Genomic DNA, 23,177 nt, shown 5'->3' with positions numbered 1-23,177 from the left:
TGGATATTCCACTTTAATGTGATACACCAAACAAGAGAAACGGAATCAGAAAGTGGAATGGTCATTCCATTCCAGCTCATTCCATTGCACCAAACTAGGCCTAATTGTATTTCAGAGAATAATTGTTAATAATATTTTACTCTCATTTCAAATTTTTTTTTTTTAGTGTTGTGAAATAATTGCGTTATTTTTTTAGATAGAAAAAGTAAACTTAGATTCCGGATATAGGGTGGAATAATTTTATTTATTTATTTTACTAGAAATTTATTCTACAGGGGCTTTGGTGTTGGAATAATATTAGGCTGAATTGTATTTTAGAGAATAATTGTTAATAATATTTTACTCTCATTTCATTTTTTTTTTTATTTTTAATTGTTGTGAAATAATTGCGTTATTTTTGAAGTTAGAAAAACGTAAACTTAGATTCCGGATATAGGGTGGAATAATTTTATTTATTTATTTTTTCTAACTGCAAAAACAACGACTGAATCCTTCGTCCCTTTGCCTGTCCATTAGGAATATATCAGATTGATTGATGAGGTATCCTAACCCTCTCTTCGGCCTTTGCCTCTCCACTCTCCCTCAAACCCTTCGATTAGATTTCTTGTATATAAGTATTAATTTTTGGCTCATGAAGCAGGGTCGAAACTCTCTTCTTAGGCTTCAATTTGACTCATCATTGATGGATGCTTCTCAAGTGGTTTGTATGTAGATATATATATTTATATATTCACATATTGATGTATATGTCTGTATGTATATATGGCAACGTCGATAAAGAAAGATATCTTGTTGGTTATAGAGAGCCCCACAAAGAAAAGGTACTCACTCACAAGCCAGAGAGCATTTGGATGGAGGAGTTGCCATGTGTGAAGCAGAGCAGGCCACAGCAGCCTACACCATTATCTTTTCAACAAAATCCCCTTTACAATAAATCTCTCTCACTACAAATGTCACTATTTTCTCTCTCTAGAGCTTTCCAACATTGAACGCCATGTGGATTGCCCCAATTTCTGTGTACGATCGTCCAAATTTCTTTCTATCGATAGCACAAATCTAACACCAAAAGGGTACGATTTACTACCTCTCTCTCTCTCTCTATATATATATGGGTACCTGCTATAAAGCCTATATGTAGAAATTTTAGTTTAGCTTAGTTTTATTTAATTTTGTTTAATAGAGCCAAGTGACTTGGTTAATTTGTTAGCTAAATTACTGTTTTATTTGTGTTATGCAGAAATTTTAGTTTTGTTTCATAGAGCTAAGTGAGTTGGTTAATTTGTTAGCTAAATTTCTGCTTTGATTGTGTTATGTAGAAATTTTAGTTTAGTTTAGTTTTATAGAGCTAAGTGAGTTGGTTAATTTGATAGCTAAATTACTACTTCGATTGTGTAATCAACCCTGATATGCATGATCTTCTCTGATCCTAGCAACAAACAGGGACATCTCAATCCGGTCTGTTACGCGTATGAGTTCAATTAGTCAAGAAAAACAAATAGCTTCAGCTAAAATCGAAGCTCATTGTGGGGTTTCAAAGTGATAGATCATTCTAGCAGTTTGTTTGTGCATTTTGAAGATGACAGACACTACTGCTGTTGTGGACTTTCTGTTGGGGAAGATGACACAGCAACTAATAAGCTCGGATGACCAGTTGATTCTCGAGGCTTTTGAGAAGAAACTCATAGACAAGGACCAAATCCAATTGTTTTACGAGGATATGCAATTCCTTCGAAAGTTTCTCAAAGATTCATCAGGAGAGATGGGTAATAAGCAGCTGAAACGACTTGTCTCAAAAATCAGAGTTGTGACTTGCCAAGTTGATGACACAATGGATTCGCTAGTCCTCAATGCTGTGTTGCACAAACATACACGAGTCTTTGCTAATGTGCTTGTCCTCAGTTTGTCCAGGACGATGGCTGACCTGGCCGAGAAGATCTATGACCGCTATAAAACTATCACACGAGAGATAGATTTTGTCAAGGACTTTAGAACACTGGCAATAACCCTTCTCTCGTCGATTGAGTCTCAATTGGTTGCTGAGAAAATTAATGTTGATTGCTTTCGTGATATTATAGAAGATATTAAGCGTACCAAGATGGATGTCATGCGGAGTTCTGAGCTTGAGACAGATTGGAAGAAACCTCTGCAAAAGGAGATGAGAAAAAGACTAATTATCACATGGCTTGAGTCTGACATGCCTGATGAATTCCGTTTTCTCTTCAAATTGTCCGAAATGATGCTCTATCGGACTAAAAGAATTCGTGAATTGTTTAGCAGTCTCATAGGAGAGATTAATGAAGACATGACGAAGCAACTGAGTACAACTTGGCCTGAATTTGACATCGCTGGTGACATTCATCTCCTCGTCAGTTTGTCCCAAGAGACGGCGGACATGGTTAAGGGAATTTCATATGTACTTTTCACTCCCTCGACGGTGATCCAGCGTACCAAGAAAAAGGTGATGACGATTTATGAGAAGGCATCGAGTGTTACATCGCTTGATTCTCAAATGGCTGATGAATTTCTTGGCAGGTTCAATTTCTTTGAACAAACATTTGTAGAATATCTTCTTTGTGATCCAAGTGTCAATTTTGTTTCTACGAAAAGGGAGATGATGAATATTTATGAAAGGAATTTGAGTCTTCCATGGCTTGATTGGTGGGCTACTGTAATTCGTGGTTGCTTTGGGAGTGTCACAGAAGACATTAAGTCTATTAAAACAGAGGTGAAGGAAATTTATGATAAGCAGCTCTATGGCATGACAGGAATCCCACGATCCAGAAAGTTTTCCCATGGAACTTTACCAAAACCAATCAGGCCCATAGTACATGAAGAAATAGTTGTTGGTCTCGATGAAGAAACAAGGGCGATAAAGGAGCTGCTTACTGAAGAACATCAAAAGCAGCTAAAGTGCATATCCATTATTGGGATGCCTGGACTTGGTAAGACAACTCTGGCCAAAAAGGTTTACAATGATTCTTTCATTGAATATCACTTTTATATTCGTGCATGGATCTATGTGTCTCAAGTGTACCAAAAGAAGGATCTGTTGCTTGCCATTTTAAGCTCCGCCTTCCAGTCTAGAGATTATATTTGTGAAACGCATGACAAAATCTTAGGTGCAGATCTGTACAGACTCTTAAAGGGTAAGAGATATCTCATTGTCATGGATGATATATGGAATTCGGAGCCTTTGAAAGATCTGAAAATATATCTTCCAAATGACAACAATGGCAGTAGAATTCTTTTCACCACTAGACACGAAAATGTGGCTGTGGCTTTCCATGCTAAACCTCACCATTTGCGCTTTCTAAATGAAGATGAAAGTTGGGATCTATTGCGATTGAAGACATTTCGCAAAGAAAGCTGCCCTCTAGAGTTGATGGAGATTGGAAAACAAATTGCCAGAAAATGTCGAGGACTACCCCTTGCAATTGTTGCAATATCTGGGCTTCTGGCAAAACAAGACAAGACACTGGAACGGTGGAAGCATGTTGCTGAAAGTGTAAGTTCATACATGGTGAGTGATCCAGAGCAATACATGCACACACTAGAACTGAGTTACAATGTGTTGCCCTACTACTTGAAAGCATGCTTCCTCTATCTCGGAGCATTTACAGAATATGAAATTCCAGTGCAGAAATTGATCTGGTTATGGGTCGCTGAGGGATTTATATGGCAAAATGAGCAGAAGACTTTGGAGGAAGTGGCAGAGGATTACTTGATGGATCTAATTGATAGAAGTCTTGTAATTGTTTCGAAGAAAAGGTCCAATGGTGAAATCAAAGCGTGTTGTGTACATGATCTCATGCGTGACTTGTGCCTGAGAAAAGCTCAAGAACATAATTTTCTTCACCAGATTTCCCTAAAAGGTCAAAAAGAGAATTTACTTAAGAAAATTTCTGATAAGGTTCAAGAAGGGAAATTCTTTGAGCAAATATTTGGAAAACCTCAGGAAGAGAATTTACAACAACAAATTTTTGAAAAAGTTCAGGAAGGGAATATTTTTCAGCAGATTTTTGGTTCTTCTTCTTCTTCTTTAAGTATTATCTTAAATAAACATCGTCGCATGTGCATACATCCTGAACTTGCCAATTTTAGTTCTTTGCAACATTATCCTTTTACGTCGAAGGTCTGCTCTATCTTGTCCTTTGGTCGTTCAAATTCATGGGGTAACTTATTTGTAAATGATGTTTCATTTGTTTATCAAAATTTCATACTTCTTAGGGTTTTGGATTTATCATCCATCCAGATTTCTTTTTTTCCTGAGAGAATAACACAATTGGTTCTTTTGAGGTATTTAGCATTGCATGTTGCACAGCAAAAGATTTTCCTGCCAGCAAAATTCAACCTCTTGAACCTAGAAACCCTTATTCTTGAAGGCCCAATAGGTTCATTAGTTTTATCAGATGATATCTGGAAGATAGTGAAGTTGAGGCATCTGAAAGCTAAACGGCTTATTGAATTCACTAGCATACCCAATGATGGCCGTGCTTTCTTATTGGGTAACCTACAAACAGTAGGCAAACTGCATCTTTATAGTGGAGAGGAGCGAGCCTTGAAATGGACTCCCAATCTCAAAAAACTAAAATGTCATATTAGGAAAAGGTTGAATGGGGAGGATCATTTCCCTAAACTGGACTTTTTGATTCACCTTGAAACATTGAATGTCATATCCAGCGACTGCAAAAGGTTTTTCCATCTGGATAATTTCCCCCCAAGTCTCAGAAGCCTAACTTTATCACATGTCGGTCTAAGGTGGGAGGAAATGTCGACCCTTGAGATGTTACCCAACCTTGAGGTTCTCAAATTATATTACAATGCATTTAAGGGTCCAAGATGGGATACTTGTGATGGGGAGTTTTGCAAACTCAGATTTTTGAAATTTCAAGCCTTGGATATTGGCCAGTGGAATACCTCTAGCAATCACTTCCCCCACCTTCAAAAATTGGTATTAGAGAGCTGTGCAAGACTTGAGGAGATCCCATCCAGTTTAGGAGATATATCTACACTAGAGATGATTCAACTGCGGCTTTGTTGTTGCTCTGCTGAAAACTCTGCGAGGGAAATTCAAGAACATCAAAGGAGCATGGGAAATGATGGGCTAAAGGTCCAAATCCTTGCACGCAGACGGAATCATGAGACGATGATCTCAGAGCATTTGGCCAGTATATAATGTTCTAAAAATAGTAAGATCTCCCCGTGTCTCTCTTTCTTTCTTTCTTTAATGATAGTAGGATTCCCTCCCTCTTTCTTCCTTTATTTTTGACTTTTTGGCTGTGAATTCAATTCCCTCTTCACCTTTGTATTTCAAACTTTGTTTATTATAAGTTTCAATTATCAGTCATTATTTTACTAATTAATCTCTGTTAATTATGTGTTTTGTGTATCACTAGATCATGGACAAAACTCAAAATATAGACAGGTTTACCACACAAAGGATCAATCCAAAGGAGCATTTCAATGTTTTGATCAGATTTGGACCCATGTATATTATAAAGGCAGGTAATGATCTGGAAAATAAACATATTTTATTTTTAGATAAAACCATGATCTGTGTATACTTCGTTTCTTGCTCTTTTGAGAATTTTATGTGATATATTGCATCTCCTAAATGAAGTTACATGTTTATTAATCAATGGCTGAGAGTCCAAGGATTGCATTTACGAATTTATTAGGTGAAAAGTACAAGCAATCTTGTTTTTGGTGAATATATCTACTTTTTGTTATGATTCTGGTTGGCACGTGTTGCACTTTTGATATTTAGCTACGTGTTTATCTTCAAATAGATTGTTCTCTCAAGTTACTCACAACAATAATTTGCAATGTTGACGTTTTTTAGTTGACTCTCTAATAATTGATAATAAATAGTTCTATCCCTCTGGTTTAGGTTTAGAGGCAATCAGTTTCATGCATGGTTCGTGGGAAGTCCGTGATCTTAATTCTTTTTTGTTCCTGAATGGGTTGATTTTATAAATTAAAAATAATAATAAAAGTACAAATACAATAGAGGGGCATACCCCTCTTTACAATGAGAATGAATTGGAAACCAATCCATTACAAAATCAAACTAATAAACAGCCAAAATTACACCACATTAAAAATGGCTAGAATATCAGCAAGGCCAAGAGAAAAGAAGTGTAAAACTTCCCAACCAATGTCATTTGCAGCAGCAGCAGATGAAACTTTGATGTCGCAACGTAAAGCTGAGTTCCTTTCCATCCAAATCTTCCAAACATAAACCACAAACAGCCCCTTTAACAACTTAGATCTGATTCCCTTACCCTGTGTACACTAAATTATCCACTCCACAAACAAACTCAGCTCTTGAAATCTCCTATCAGTAATATTGAACTGAAGAACAACCTGTTGCCACACTTGATTAGCATACTCACAAATGCAAAATAAATGATTATTAGTGTCTTCTGCCTTGAAGCAATTGTGGCACACTGATGGACCCTGAAAACCCCTCCTCTGTAAATTAACAAATGACAAATTCTTATTATGCATGATAATTGCAAAAACCACAGCAACCCGAGGTCTGTAATATTTCCAGCAGAGACCGTTCCACCTGACCACTTTCCAAGCATTCTTCAAACTGAAGTCACCATGAATCCAACTAATCTCATCATTACCACCAGCCTTCAAAGTGATAAATTCACCTTCGCATGTAATTCATATTATTTATTTTTGTGATTCATATTAAAGACTGGTAATGATGAGATATCTTCGCATGTGATTCATATTATTTAATTTTGTTTTAGACTGTTCTTATTCATCCTCCTTTTGTATTTCCATTCTATTACCTTCCTATTATTCATCTGTTTCCTTAAACTCTGATGCTTTTTATCCTTTCTTTGTCCCATTCTTGTTGGATTTCTTTTACTTGTGTTTTAATTCCTTTGTAGTCCTCCTTTCTTCAATTATTTCTTTCTTACCACATCCTTTCCTTTTCTTCCCTTTTTTCACATTATTATACTGTTATTTCTTCTCAGTTCATTTTTTTCTCTCCTTCTGGAATGGTGGGCAGTTATTCTTTATAGGATTACTGAATCCCTTCATCAACAAATTCAAAATTTCATCCTCTGCTAGGATGAGAAGTGGTGGAACTACACAACGAAGACATGAAGCCTTGTGTGTGAAAAAAGCCTATTTGGTAAAGTGTTACTGTGAAATCATTGGAATGAGTTTGGGAATGTGAGAATGATCTATGATTACTCATGTTGGGTACTAGGTAGGAATGATTATTCAATTTGTCTTTCACAAAGAGTTGAACTTAAGAGAGACTGATGTTGGTGGTTTTAGTTTTGAAAACCATCTTGTATTAAGATCATGCCAAAGAAATTTGAACTTCAGAAATATGGAGTTTATATGTGGATCCAAGCATATAAGTTTTTCCTCTTGATACACCACGGAAGAAGTGGGATAAAGATTTGTAAAAGTTTCACCAGGTCTGAAAAGACAGAAATTAGAGAGAGAAAAATTGAAGGGGGTTGTTGTATTTGAACTAGAGTGGGAAATCATGTTCACGAAGCTATTAAAGGGTGAAAGAATGAAATTGGTGGAAAAAGAGATACGATGGGCCTGTTTTCTTATGAAAAACTTCCCCTCTTTTGTTATCATCGTGGAAAACTGGGAGTCTGGGACATGTTTTTTAAAATAACTTCAGATTTGGAGGAGAGGGATTTTCTGTGTTAAAGATGATTTATGAAGAACAGACTGGGACATACAAAATGAATGACATATATTAAAAGCCCTAAATGAGTATATAGAAGAAAGGATATTTTCTAATGAGGAAGCAAATAGGAAGGAAAATAGGCAGGAGTATATTATTGAGGGTATTCCAATATCTGTCTCTTCTGTAAGAGCAACAGTGCAGAGGAAATGATTGGTTGAAGATCCTTCTAATCAATACTTGGTATTGAAACTTTTCTTTTTCAAAATTGTATCTCACTGTTATGATAAATATTATTCATTAGGACTTTATACTAGATAAAAGCCAATGCCTTTCAAGAAAGGCTGAGCGTTTGAATTAGCAACATCAAATTCATGGTGGAACCCTTGTCTTGAAATCCATAGTGAGTCCAGGTCTGATAATGACTGAAAGCACCCACTTGAACACAAGGAGGGGCAAAATTTGATACTTCACATGGGATTGAAAACGTTGGTGCTAATCTTATTTTATTTTTCTTAGTGTTGTTTGCATTCTAAGTAGTGTTTCTCTACACCTCTTAGGTTAACATTGACGATTTCGGGGATTTAACGAATGGTCTCGTTGCAAGTTCATATCTTCTAAATCCTTCCAAGTGCACGAGTTGAAAGGGTAAAATATAACGACCTGTACCTGAATTAATACTGTTATAATTTTTGATTAAATATTGGTGAGTCCAACATGATTAAGACACAATTATAGGTTTATTAGTACCCTACTACATGACTAATATGTTCTCTCCTCTGTGGAAGTAATATGGAATAGATTATAATACTTTTAAATAGGAATTTGACCATACAAACTTTATAATGGAATTCTATCACTTTATATACACACACAGAGTATATTGGGAAAAAAGAATATTTTACTAACGCATATTCACACATTCATTATTGATCAATAAGGCAATAGCTCAGTATATTTACTTTTCTTACAAATTTTTAGTGTATGTATGGAAAGTTCGAATAATTGACTGCTAAATTAATAAGGGAAGAGAGAAATTCTTGTCTGCATGATAGATCACTAGGACAAGGAAACTGCCGAAAAAGGGGCTAGGTTTTGTACGAAACGGCTCTTGAGATATAGTCAAGTAATTAGATCATTGAAAATATTGGTCAAAACTTGGGCCAAATATCATTGAAAATATTGAGGACGAAATTTTGTTCAAGGGTGGTAGATTGTAATGACCCATACATGAATTAATACCATTCTGATTTTAGATTAAATAATGGCAAGTCCAACATGATTAAGATACCACAACAAGTTTATTAGTCACTCTACCATGACTAATATGTCCTCTCCTCTATGGAAGACTGGAAGTATTATGCGTCAAGTATATGAGTCGTGTCTTTTCTTTTTTCTTTTTCCCTAGGTATATGAGTCGTGAATTGTTTGTCTACTGATGTGTTTCAAAACATGATATTTTTTTTTAATTAAAAATCACTTGCAATAGCACGCATCCTTGAAGGATACGACTACGTAAAGGGTGTCGAACCATGAGGATTGTGAAGCTTATGACTGTTAAATTTGCAAGATTACTTCCGGTTTAATTCGGGATTGAATGGTTGATTGTTGTTTGTTAAACTAAAGCAATTGAAATTGATTACTAAAATGGAAATCAAAAGTGATTAAATGAGTGAATAGAGAGATGACTAGGGAATTGACTTCACCATCCCCTCATAACCATGGGTAATTGCGTTTATCATGGGGAAAACTATGTTATGCATAGCAAATATTCGTGTGGCTTACGCTCACAACGGAATCAATAAGAAGATAGATGCACATAAAAGTCAAGAACTAAGCATAGTTCATCTTTGGTTGTTACAAATCGTCTACCTAACTAAGCTAAACTACGATGTAGCATGATTTGTCTTCCCCAAGTATGATATATCAAAGTTCTTGTATTATTTTAGAATGTTTATGTATATATATATTTATGTTTTGATTCATTATGTAATTACCCATAGTTGTTAGGATCATTGTGTAATTAGGTAACATTGTTTAATTAGGTTATTACTTTTTCCTTTATATAAGCCTCTGTTGGCTTAGGGTTAATACATATACAATACACAGCTTTGCTCTCTCTCTCTCTCTCACACACACACACACATGAATTCGAACATGGTATCAGAGCTATATGAATTCATGGGTGTGGGAAATGGCAATTGTGTTGTTATTGTATAAGATTGGAATCGTGATCGGAAGCGTGATTATGGTGTTGGTGTCTATGCCGGAAGTTTGGTCGCCAACAGGATTGAGAACTCATTCGTCGTCTTCAGATTTGAAGCCTCATTCGTCGTCGTCAAACCTGAAGCCCATTTGGCTGCTCGTGTTGTTACAGCTTTGGCCGTCAACAAGCTCGCCGACATCTACTGTCGTTATTTGCAGAGGTGAGGCTTCATCGATTCGTCTTTTCTTTTGGCCAGAAGTTGCAAAGGTAGAGATTCGGTGTGGTGTCACTGCTTATTGAGTCGGCCGCTGCTTGTGATTGGGTTGCCGTCACTGCTGCGTGCTTGCGGGCATCTGTCTCTGAGGTTGTGAAGAAGAACAACCGTGTTTGGTTACGCGGTTATGCTATTCCAATCCTAATTTACTAAAATCGGGATAGCATAAACCTGGTTTTGATCTAGCTCAGATCCGACCCGTCTACCTAGATCCAGCCCGTTTACCTAGAGCCGGCCCGTTTGCCCAGATCCGGCCTGCCTACCAAGATCCAGCCAGAATACAAATTCTACATTTTTTTCAGGTTTGATTTTTTTTTTTTTGGTTCTCTTCTCCATGGTTGCTGGTTCAGACTTGTTATCTTTTGCCTCCTTCAATCCTCCCATGATTTCAGTCAAGCTCAATGGCAAAAATTACATTTTATGGGCCAAGTCAGTAGCCATTTTCTTGAAAGCCAAAGGCTTTGGCACTCATTTGGTTAAGGATAAACCTAAAGATAGTGATGCTGATTTCTATTCATGGGAACAAAGGGATGCTCAGATCATTTCTTTAATGCTGAATTGTATTGAACCTCATATTAGGTCCAACTTGTTGTATTTGGACACTGCCAAGGAGATATGGAACAGACTCCAACAGTTATATTCGGGTACTGGTAATATAACCAGAATTTATGAGGTGTGCAGACAATTCTTTGACCTCCAGCAAGGTGCTCATAGTCTAGAAGAATACCTCTCACGGGCAATGGGAGTTTGTGAAGAAATGAACTTGTATCAACCCATCACCTTTGATGTGAAGAGCTTGCAATAACAATGTGAGGATTTTAATGTTGTTCGGGTTCTCACAGGGTTGTCACCAGAGTATGAACCTGTTCGAGCACAGATTTTGGGTAGCCCTGCTTTTCCCTCTCTTCTTGATACGTTATCAAGACTCTAGCGGGCTACTTTATCTAGTGGCGTTTCAAAGGGTGTTTCAAGTGGTGTCACTGCTCCTCCTAGCATTGAACGTTCTGCGTTAGTTGTGAACCAGGGTGGCTTTTAGTCTTCTCGTGGCGGTGGCGGTCGTTTTACTTGTGGTGGTGGTCGTGGCAGAGGCAGAGGCAGAGGCAGAGACTCGAAACTTTGCACTTACTGCGGTCTTACTAATCACACTATCAATTACTGTTAAGATCTTCATGGGAAACCGCCACCTTCTTCCTATGCACATCAAGTGACTTCTAATGAAGGGGATTCTTCTTTCTCTGCCACACCCACTGCTTCACACGTGGCTATTGAGCTTGCTGTGGTTACGATTCCCCATGATGAGTATGCTCAGTTTCTGTCTCAACAATAGCCTTCCACCTCATCTTCCATGGTTTCCTTTGCCCAATCAGGTAGTGCCCCTGCATGTCCTCTCGTCCTCTCGTCCTCTCGTCAGAGTCCCTGGATTCTTAACTCTGGCGCTTCCGATCACATGACTGGTAGTTTTCATCTCTTATCTGATTTTCAGTCTGTTCCTTCCTCTCAAAGTGTTACTCTTGTTAATGGCTCATCAACTAAAGTTTTGGGTTTGGGAACTATTCGTCTCACCTCTTCTATGTCCCTTTCCTCTGTTTTTTATGTTCCTCAATTCCCTTTTAATTTGTTGTCCATTAGTAAAATTACTAAATCTCTTAACTGCTCCATTACATTTTATCCCACATGTATTTTTCAGGATCTCAAGACGAAGAAGAAGATTGGTACGGGACATGAAGTAGGTGGATTGTATTACTTTGATCTTGCACCATCTCCTACGACTATTCAATCATCTTTGTCTTCTTTCCAGTGGCATTGTCGTCTCGGCCACCCATCATTATCAGTTTTGCAGCGTCAAGTCCCCGGTCTTAGTCTTGTTGAGTCCATGTCGTGTGAAGCATGTCAGCTTAGTAAGCATTCTCGTGTATCTTTCAAACTGGGCGCTAGTAATCGTGTTGCTAGTCCTTTTCAGTTAGTCCATTTAGATGTACAGGGACCAATAAAACATATTTCTATTAATGGATTTCATTATTTTGTGACTTTTGTGGATGATCATTTTCGTATGACTTGGTTGTTTTTAATAAAAAATCATTCTGAGTTCTCTATTTTTCAAATATTTCGCAAAGAAATAAAAAATCAATTTGGGTGTTTTATTAAAGTTTTACGTTCTATCAATGCCAAAGAATATTTTTCGGATCCTTTTGAGACTTATTTTCATGCTAAAGGCATCATTTATCAATCATCTTGTACTTTTACTCCTCAACAAAACAGAGTAGCTGAACGTAAAAATCGTCATCTATTGGAAGTCTGTCATGCCTTTTTATTTCATATGCATGTTCCCAAACGTTTTTGGAGTGATGCCGTTCTTACGGCACGTCATCTTATTAATCAGATGCCCTCGTCAGTGTTACAAGGTAAATCTCCTCATTCTGTTCTATTTTCCAACTCCGCATCGTTTAATCTTACTCCTCAGGTCTCTGGATGTGTGTTATGTCCGTAACCTTGGACCCGGTCTTGATAAACTCGACCCTCGTGCCACTAAGTGTGTTTTTCTTGGGTATTCTCGCACTCAGAAAGGTTATCGTTGCTATAGTCCTCATTTTCAACCCTATTTCACTAGTGCTGATGTCTCCTTTTTTGAGTCTATCCTATATTTTTCTGATTCTAATACTCCTCTCGATATTACTCCTGAGCCACCTATGCCGACGGTTCCCTCTCTGTTTCCTGCTTCTGCACCTCCTCGTTCTGTTGTCCTATTACAGGTTTATACTCGACAACCTTGACCGCCTACTTCGCTCCCTCCATCTCCTTCAGCGTCTTCGGATCCGACGCTTTTGCTTAATGATTTGCCTATTGCTTTCCGTAAAGGTATTCGGTCGTGTGTTACTGCACATCCGATTTCTAACTTTGTCTCCTATCATCATATTTCATCCTCTTTATCTCTTTTTTTATCCAAAGTGTTTGCTACTTTTGTTTTCAAGACTTTGCAGGATGCTCTCTGATTTGGATTGGCGCCAAGCCATGGTAGATGAAATGGATGCCGTTCACCGTAATCGAACATGGGATCTTGTTCCCTTAGCTCCGGGCTCCAAAACGGTTGGTTGTAAGTGGGTCTATACAGTTAAATACCTTCACGATGGGTCTATTGAGCAGTTGAAGGCTCGTCTAGTGGCAAAAGGGTAGTCTCAGACTTATAGTGTTGATTATGATGAGACTTTTTCCCCTGTTGCTAAGATTTCTTCTATTCGGGTACTTATTTCCATTGCTGCCAATTCTAACTAGCTGTTGTTTCAATTGGATGTCAAAAATGCCTTCTTATATGGTTACCTGGTTGAAGAAGTTTATATGGAGCAATCACCTGGGTTTGTTGCTAAAAGGGAGTATCATCACACTGTTTGTCACCTTAAAAAGGCCCTGTATGGATTGAAACTATCTTCATGGGCTTGGTTTGGAAAATTCTCTGAGGCGGCATTAGAATTTGGTCTTAACAGATGCCAGACCGATCATTCGGTATTTCACCTGCATAATAAAGTTGGCTTCATTTTTCTTGTGGTGTATGTAGATGATATTGTGATCACATGTGATGATTCTGAAGGCATTTCTAAGGTGAAGTTGTTTTTACAAAATCGATTCCACACTAAAGACTTGGGTAAACTTAGGTACTTCTTGGGTATCGAAGTTGCTAGATCCAAGGAGGGTATAAGTTTATCTGTTGGACTTGCTAGAAGAAATGGGTATGTTAGGTAGTTGTCCGGTTGATGCTCCTATGGATTCAAATACAAAACTTGTGTCTAATGAGGGTGATCTATTTAATGACCCGGGTAGATTTCGTTGCCTTGTTGGGAAATTAATTTATCTTACTATCACTCGACCTGATATTTCATATGCAGTTAGTGTTGTAAGTCAGTTTATGAGAGCTCCTAAAATGCCATATTGAATTGCTGTTCTTCGGATTATCCGATATCTCAAGCACTCCAGGTTTTGGGTTACTATATAAATCAAATGGTCATCTCAGGGTGGAAGGTTTTATAGATGCTAACTGGGTTAGTTCTCCTTCAGATTAGAGATCTACTACTGGTTGCTGCACATTTGTAGGAGAAAATCTTGTTACATGGAGAAGAAAAGCAAACGGTGGTAGCTCGATCTGGTGCTGAAGCTGAGTACAGGGCAATGGCCCATACAACTTGTGAGTTGTCATGGATACATCATTTTTTGAAAGAATTTGGGTTGACAGTTGAAGCTCTTACTCCATTATTTTGGGATAATCAAGCAGCTGTTCACATTGCATCAAATTTTGTGTTTCATAAGAGGAGAGAACCAAACATATTGAGATTGATTGTCACTTCATTCGTGAAAAAATATTAAGTGGGAGGATCTCTACTCCATTTGTGAAGTTTGAAGATCAACTAGCTGATATGTTTACCAAAGCATTATGTCATAACCGGTTAAGGATTATCTGTTCCAAGTTAGGATTATTTGATATATATTCTCCAGCTTGAGGGGGAGTGTTAGAATGTTTATGTGTGTGTGTATATATATATATATATATATATTTATGTTGGGTCATTATGTAATTACCCATAGTTTTTAGGATCATTGTGTAATTAGGTAACATTGTGTAATTAGGTTATTACTTTTTCCTTTATATAATCCTCCGTTGGCTTAGGGTTAATACATATACAATACACAACTTTGTTCTCTCTCCCTCTCTCTCTCTCTCATGAATTCGAACATATTGTATGTCATGAAAGCAATTGTATAACTTGTCATTCTCATTGTCACTATGAAAATGAACATGGTTCCATAAAAATAAAAGTTTTCTAAGACAAGATTTCATCATGAACGATTATACACATTAAAATCCATTACAAGATAAACAACACATGTAAAAAGCAAAGTTACACATGTTATACAATACATCATTTTCTCCAAAATATACACAAAATCAAACCATAGTTACTTGGAGATGGCTACATCAACTCCCTAGGAAGAGGTTTAGTTGCTCATGGTCAAGGTGGAGGCCTCCTCGGTGGAAGAAGACATCATATCCAAGCTAGACTCCATGGATGAGCTTCAAGTTTCAAGAACCAAGCTCTCTCTCTCTCTAGAACTCTCCCCTTTCTCTCTCTATATTCCAAGATATCTTCTCTATGCAAGACAAGCCCCATATATCACTTGTGTGGTCCTCTAAGAGAGAGAAATTCGTCCCCCAGGGTCTGCAACAAGATCCACAAAAAAAGGGAAAAGTAGCTTACTTTCCAACCACTTTTTTGTCATGAGATGAAAAGGTGGGCGACTGGTCGCAGGGATGGGCGATCGGGCACAAGTTATCATGCACGCAGCTGGTGTGTGCTGGGCCTCTGCAGCGGCACTGGGCGACCGGTAGCATAGGTGGGCGACCAGTTGCCCGCTTAGCAATTCTCTGGTTAAAAATTGCAATTTTGAATTGCAATTGGGGATCACAATAAATAGTTAACATATATAAATAAGAGGGCTTGAATGTGCAACATTCAGCGCTTATCATCTAAAACCTCAAAAGGTGATGGAGATGGAGCTCAACGAAGAACACATTGGGAATCTCTCAAGACTCAATCACATATCTAGGTCAAGGTAAGTTGAAAACTAAGAGACAAATTATGACCTAGAATTGATCTTCAGAAGGCTCAAAATACTGTTTGAATACTATTTTTTTTTTTTTTTAATTATTTATCAAAATTATACTTTTTGTTAAAAATGATTTTCCATAAACAAGACTTCATACTAAACAGTAAACCTTGATCGAATGGTCAATCGATCGAGAGTTTAATTCCTTGATTGATAGCTCTATCTATCGAGCTTGTCCAGTGGTGCTCCATTGAAGACTTGATCAACCATGCAGATTTATATTTCAGGAACTCTCTCAAATCAGAATTCTAAAAGAATTTTACTTACCATACTATATGGTTCTTCTATATTGGCTATAAATATGGGGTTGTAGGCTTTCAACTCTTTACATATTATTTTTTACCTTCTTTTTACTTTTTTTTGAGAGAATTTATTTTTAGAGAGAGAGAGAGCTTTGAGAATCAATCTAAGATTCTTGATAGATTACCATATTACATGTGATGAGAGAATCATAGCTGAATTGAGAATATCCATCTAGTCGAGTGATCAGACATTACTAGTTGAGGAGATCAGAATTCCATGAAGGAGTAGATTGTGTGAGGAGTCTGTCGATGGATCAACGGCCGGAGGATATGGGGAGATCTTGTGTAAGCTTGAGTCGGGAGACTAGGTAATTCTTGAGTTAGAGTCTATTAACTTAGAGTGTAACCTCTCTCATTGTATTTGATATGTTTAACTATGTCCCTTGATTTTGTTCCTACTTTATTTTCTTTATTGCTTTATATGCTTATATAGTTGCAACTGAGACACCTAATTAATTAATTAATTGAATTTTAAATGAAAATTAATAGTAATTCAAAATTTTGATTGCGAAATAATATCCAAAAGACCTACTTACCCCTTCTAGCTCTAAGTTACCGTTGGTACTCTTAATGCACCCGTCGTTGTGAAATAGAAATATTTTTAATTAAGAATTCTACCATACAAACTTTATTATGGAATTATACCCTTTACACGAACACGCATGAGTATGTATACACATAATATATTGGAAAAAGAAATATTTTGCTAACAGAACATTTTAAATTAAAGGGGGGAAACCACAAAAGGAAACTAAGAAAATTTGGTGTCTTTTCAATTCAAAAAGAGTAGTTGCATTCCTGTAGTACTAGAAATTGGCCTACAAAATAGATATATTTTGTTGGCCCATGACCTAGTGTTATCTCCTCTCCTTTCTTGAAAGGTAGACGGTTCAAGATTGCCAGGTGCATTGTGTGAGTTAATTGTCATGACAAAATATAACAAAATAAAAAAATACATATACTTGATCACCTTTCCTGATTGTGACGAAGAAGAAAAGTTTCATAACAATGCAATTTCTTAGCGTTTGTATGAATTCATAGTTCAATTAACTAAGAAAAGAGAAAATTCTTGTTTACATGACAGATCACTGGTGGGAAACTATTAAATGAGGGGCTAGCCTTTCTCTCAAGGAGAAAAGAAAGATAGGATTAGAGATTTGAGTAAATTAAGGTTTTTGTTTACGCTTATGATTACATTTTTAGGGATATTTTAGTACTTTATCTGTGACAACCTGGATTTTTAAGATTTAATTTATTTCATTATATTTTTAGTTGTCATAATTATTTATTTAATTATGATTGGATTTACCCACTTGAGATATTTAATGGGTATTTGATTATAATGTTGGTATTTTTGTGGAAGTATAGTTCTTATATATATTATTATGCAATTGGATGAGATATAGTTGTTGCCCAGGTATTGACTCTTGGGGGGGACAATGGCTAATTTTCAGTTTTACATATTTTACTAAAATCTTCTAAGAACTATACAATAATCAATATATAGGCATAAGCACTTAATAGCATAAATGTAAAGGAGATAAGGGAAGAGAGATTTGCAAACATTCACACGGCGATTTTAGCGAGATTTGGAAACTCCTACATCTCGGCTCAAGACCCCTCTTGAGACTTTCCAATTCACTATGACACCTCCTTACGGGTGGAGAGCAAACCTTTACATGAAGCAACTCCTTGCTTCACCTTGCTAAGAGACAACCTCCGTTTTCCTTTGGGTCACACCCCAACCCTTACAAATTGAAGCTAACTTGCTTCTTCTTCCTTTGCTAAGAGAACACCTTTTCTTAGGCTTTACAACAGATTTGAAAATCAGAATTTCAGTACAAAGATATCTCTCACAGATTTGATGTACAACTTTCAGCTTACTTTAGAGTGTATATATGAATAGATTAAGCTCAATACTCTTCTAATGATATGGGATGTATGAATATAAGAACAAAAGCTCTTTGGATGCTATATGATGTTTCTCTATGGTAGCAACATTAAATCCTGAAGTCTTCAGCTCTATTTATAGAGTTTTGATACAGCTAATTCAAAAATATAGCTATTGTGCATGGGGTTCAAGGCAACATAGCCATTCAAGCTTGAATCTATGCTAAGTCGGTCTACCGAAATGAATTAACACTTTGTTTCGGTCGTCCGAAATGACAGGATGCCTTTGGACCATTTTATTTCGGTCGGCCGAAATGAATAGGCTTTTTATTTTGGTCGTTCGAAATAGCCTGAGGCCTTGTTGAATAGCTACTGCCCAAACCGGTCATCCGGAATGATTTGCCTATACATTTCAGTCTGCCGAAATGAAACTGTAGCTTCAGAAAATTTTGTTACCTTATTTCCATTCTATACATTTAAATAAATGTCTTTCCAGTATTTATATGTCCATTTACTTCAAGTTTACATTGTAAATAAGGAAGTACTCCCCATTTGGATTCAATAAAAAATACTAAAAAATTGAAATCCAACTAAATCAAATTGTAGAAATTCAGTTTTAGTACAAATTTGGATTGACAATTTTGGTAAAAATGAATCGTTATGTAGGCTAATGTAGACTTGGTCAAATTATTTTGAAGCATAAAGAGTTATTACTGGGAAAAATTATTTTGAAATAATCATTATTTCAAAAATCCATTTTTCACACTTAGCCAAAAACAAAGTTTTTCATGACGCGCATTCTAGGGTCCTAATGTCCGTTACAAACTCATGGTAATGAAGGCTTCTCATGGCTTAATTGTTGACCAATATAAATTATATGATTGATGTGCATGGTATTATCATTTCTAGCACAAGTGATGAGTTCTTTCAAAGCTTATGCAAGCTTGAACTAACTCACTCTTTAGCAATGACTTCATGTGCAATTATTATGAATGAAGTGCATGGTCTGTTGCTAATATATATAGGAACATATAAATGATGATATGATATGTATGGTCTTATAGAGATGAGCTTCAAATGGATTCATAAATACTTTGACAATGAATTCTTAACACTGACTAACTTATCTACCCCTTTCTTCAAGCTTTGTACATGATCTTTAGGCTTTGAGGTAGTCTTGCTTTCTTCCTTCCTTTGAGTTGCTTTCTTGCTCATTGTAGTTCAAGCTATCTTTGGATGGACTTTGCATTTAGTTCCTTGTAACTTCATGTTCCTTTGTCTCCTTTGCTTTCTATAGATGTGATATTGAGTAATGGAATACTTGGAATGATCTTTCTAGCTTCATTGAGGTCATTTTTTGAATGTGAATAATCTATATAACACTCAATGTAAACATTTGTTCTTAAACACTATTAATGGTTTGTTATAATCAAAACCTCTAAATTGTTCTTGGATGAAATCCTTAAGGTCAACAATAGTGATATCTGATGGAGATGGTGGTAGCGAAATGGGAAAAACAAAAAGGAAACGATAAAGGCTTTTTGCGGGTCCCACTTGATATTTAAAAGAGTTTTTGTTTTGTTGCCTTTGTGTGTGTGTGTATATATATATGTATGGTTTGATGGAGAATGGAACTAGCAGGTGCTGAAAGTGGGAAAGAGATGAGGAAATTGTGTGATGGCTTTGGCGGGACCCACGAAGATATTTGGGTTTGATTTAGTTTTATTATATATATATATATATATATATATTATATGCTAAAGGATGTCAGCCGAAATGGAGATATGAAGGATTGAATTTGTGATTATGATGATGGGCCCACTAATGAGACTTTTGACCAACTTTCCTTGGCTTTGAAATTGATCACTGGGCTGTATCTGATGAGTGAGTTGTATTGTTTTTATATTATGAAAGATAAGGATAAGAAGAGATGTGAGCTGTTGTGTTATACTAGTGTCGGTGGATTGACTATATAGTGCGTAGTTGTGCACTATTTGAGATACAATGATACTGAGAAGGAAAGAAATAAAAGAAACACAGCCACAGCGCCGAGACGCAGTGAAAGGGCTGAGAGTTGATGCTCTGATATTCCAGTGAATTCATTTCTTTTACAGTAGATTTAGACTTTGGCATTGAAGGCAAAGTCGACGAGCGCATCGAGATCTTCGAATTGATAGGAGCCGGTCTTCAATTGGAGCACTTTGGGTTGTCGAATACTTTGGCTGATTTGGAGCTTTTTCTTTAAATTGAGGTAGGAGTTTCTAATTCACATTTTTCTTAGATTTTTATGAATAATTCTTTATGAATTGTTGTATAGTATGCTTAATTTGTGTGCTTTTTCTTTAAATTGAGGTAGGAGTTTCTAATTCACATTTTTCTTAGATTTTTATGAATAATTCTTTATGAATTGTTGTATAGTATGCTTAATTTGTGTGGATCCTTGCAAAAATGATTTATTTGTTGTATATGTGATATGTGATTATGTGTTAGTTGCCATTTTATGAGAAAACATGCCCTAAATAATTATATTCCATGCCTTATATATTTGATTATAGTAAAAAGCACGATATATGTATTATATAATTTTTTTCCCAATTGTGTTTGTGATTAAGAATTCAAATGTATAAAGAATTATGATATTTAAGAGGCATGGTGCATTTATGCATTTTCATTGGGCATGGAATGGGGGAAAAGTTATTTTAAAAAGGCAATGGAATTGTTTTGGAAAAACGTTTTTGGAAAGTGTTTGTAATAACCGGACGCCTAGGAGGCGTTTAGTGGTCCGTGGTGTTAATGTGATCTAGAGGGAAATAGAGAGAGAGACTAGTGTGGTTAAGCTACCTAGACCCAGACGACGCCATGGAGGTGCCATGTGGTCAGGGAAAGCTAGCCAACCATTCTCTTGTGATGCCATAGAGGTGCTATGGGTCGGGTTGCATTAACGGTTTGGAAAGGTGAAAAGGAATTGTTTTGGAAAATAGGGAGCGATATTGGCATGACATTGCACTTCATTTGCATATTTAATGTATTTGTGTTACAATTACAATTATTTACAAGCTTATAGTTGTGGTTGTTGATGTGCATTCCCTATAACATGATCCCGTCTACTTTTTGCCTATTCTTTGCATGGATTTACGGGATCATAAGAGGTGTGTCTTAGACACCTCTTACTAAGCTTATGCTTACCCCATTATTTTAACATTTTTCAGGTTTGGGGAAAGAAGGGGCGGGTGACAACCCATCGCAAATTAAGACTGGATTAGAACTCTTATTTTGTTGTCTTTTATATAGAAACATGATCATGTACGTTTTATTAAAAAAAATAAAATAAGTGTAACTTGTATAGTATTGTAATGGTAGAATTTGTATAAATAAATATATTTCATGGACTGTAACTTAATGTAATTAAAGTGATTCTTTGTTTGGAGGAGATGGAGAAATGGGACATTTTGTATGTATGTGTTGATTTTGGGGATGTTGTATATTATTGCATTGTGTGTTAGGACATGATAGATTAGTTTTGAGGCCAAGTGAGGCCATTACATTTTATATGTATTTCTGCAGGTCGTAGTAGGACTTTTTTTCGCAGAAGTCATGCCTATATTTATATTTATATTTATATTTATTATTTTTATTTGGTCGTTACATTATCATTTTAGGATTTGTTTATGTTTTGCCTATATAAATGCTACGATGTTTTCAACCAAGTCAGTTTTGGGAGTATTGAATGATATTGTGAGTTTGAGCACTTTTCCTTTGTCTAGTTCTCCCCCGTGTTCTTACTTTTCTAGCCTATTGTAACGGATAGACGTTTGTCCATTTACCCAAAAGTTTAAGTTATTGGATAGTACTGTATACCCACCCATTTATATCCAATCACTCTCTCATTCGGATCCAATGCGGGACAATTCTCCCTTTGTAACATTCCCCCCCACTCGAACTTGCAACTCCCTCGTTGCGGTCGGGCCACTCTGCCTACCCAAGTAGCTCATGTGGACACCTTCCGGGCTTGGCGCTTGGCGTGGTTCCGGATTAAGGATTGAATCTGGCTCTGATACCAACTGTAACTGGTCGGCGCTTGCCCATTTATCTCACCCACCTCTTTCTTCTAGTCTCATCTCATCTTTTCATTCTAATATCCTTCTTTCTTATGTGTGTTGTGCATGTTTCATGGCAAATAATTTATTTATGATTTTGTATACAATATGGCAAATGGTTGGTATGTTAATGTGATGAGAAAAATGATATTTTGTTGAAACAAGACATGTTGAATTCAGTTTGATTTGAACACCGAAAGCCTTGTGTGATAAAAATGTCCAGTGGGTGGAATGCCCACGGCCTCCAAGGGGCATTGTAGTGTCCTTGTGAGGCGCATAGGATTGCAACGATCATGGGGTTGAAACACTCAAAAAGAGTGTTACGGTATGGTGATACATGATCTCAATGATATTGAAAATTGGTAACATGGGTTCATTTATTGGAATATTTTTATATTAATCCCATTTTTTTTTTTTGTCAAATATGAAAAAACATGGGACTATGATATTTTGAAATAATTTTGACTAATTATTGTGATGTGCGTTGAACTTTGTTTGATTAAGAATTTGATGCCATCCCTTTTTACTACATGCTTTTGTAACATGTTTATGAAGGTTTAGAGTTCCTTTCTACTAGGCTGTCTAGCTCACTCTTACTATATTTCAGGTTATGCACTGAAGGAGTGTGGAATAGTGAAGGAACCTAATTGGGTATGAAGAATGAAGATTTTTGTTGTTAGGAGTTCGATCATTGGTTTGAAATGTTATTATTGTAAATTCAATTTTAGTGAAGAATATCATTTGTAGTTCGATAAGTTTGTTAGAATAGAATGATAAAATTTGATGAGATAATTCAAGTTCTGAATGTTTGTCATATAATTAGGAGTTTATCAGGGGTTTCTTCAACCGGGTCGGGGTGTGACATAAACTGTCCTAACTAGAATTCCAAGCTTGTGAGGGATTACTAGGACTACAAGTACACTGCAGGTTCAAGGTATTAAAGCTGGTGATGAAGTAGGTGTCAGTCAGACCAAACTGATACTGTAGAATCCATGATAGAATTTATGTGATTTCAAGACTCGAATATTGCAGTTTGTGTATCAGAGGTTGCATAGAGGTTCAGGTTATGTCTCCATGAAGG

The 23,177-nt window shown here is 36.5% G+C and overlaps 1 protein-coding gene across 8 annotated transcripts; it reads left to right on the top strand.

Moving 5' to 3' along the window:
• The first annotated feature begins 285 nt into the window (after window positions 1–285).
• LOC132295478 (late blight resistance protein R1-A-like) lies at window positions 286–22,901 on the top strand. Of its 8 annotated transcripts, none has more exons than XM_059793762.1 (5): window positions 286–1,070; window positions 1,441–5,189; window positions 5,397–5,505; window positions 19,641–20,250; window positions 22,704–22,901. In XM_059793762.1, exon 2 carries the CDS (start codon window positions 1,577–1,579, stop codon window positions 5,174–5,176), a length of 3,600 nt encoding a protein of 1,199 aa, XP_059649745.1. In that variant the 5' UTR covers window positions 286–1,070; window positions 1,441–1,576; the 3' UTR covers window positions 5,177–5,189; window positions 5,397–5,505; window positions 19,641–20,250; window positions 22,704–22,901. The 8 variants fall into 8 exon arrangements, 7 of the variants coding, with proteins under 7 accessions (XP_059649745.1, XP_059649748.1, XP_059649747.1 ...); XM_059793765.1 differs by lacking the exon at window positions 22,704–22,901 and adding an exon at window positions 21,209–21,326; XM_059793764.1 differs by lacking the exon at window positions 19,641–20,250 and having other exon boundaries at window positions 5,397–5,501.
• Window positions 22,902–23,177: the final 276 nt, after the last annotated feature.

Source organism: Cornus florida, unplaced genomic scaffold (assembly GCF_030987335.1).
Source record: "Cornus florida cultivar Cherokee Brave unplaced genomic scaffold, ASM3098733v1 CherokeeBrave_3.0.0_Hap2_Chr02, whole genome shotgun sequence".
Lineage (NCBI taxonomy): Eukaryota > Viridiplantae > Streptophyta > Magnoliopsida > Cornales > Cornaceae > Cornus > Cornus florida.
Note: the sequence above shows the minus strand (reverse complement) of the source record. Positions and strands in the feature narration are given on the sequence as shown.

Bases quoted from the DNA above. Each gene is read 5' to 3' on its own strand.
- LOC132295478 (XM_059793764.1), top strand. From the start codon at position 1,577: ATGACAGACACTACTGCTGTTGTGGACTTTCTGTTGGGGAAGATGACA.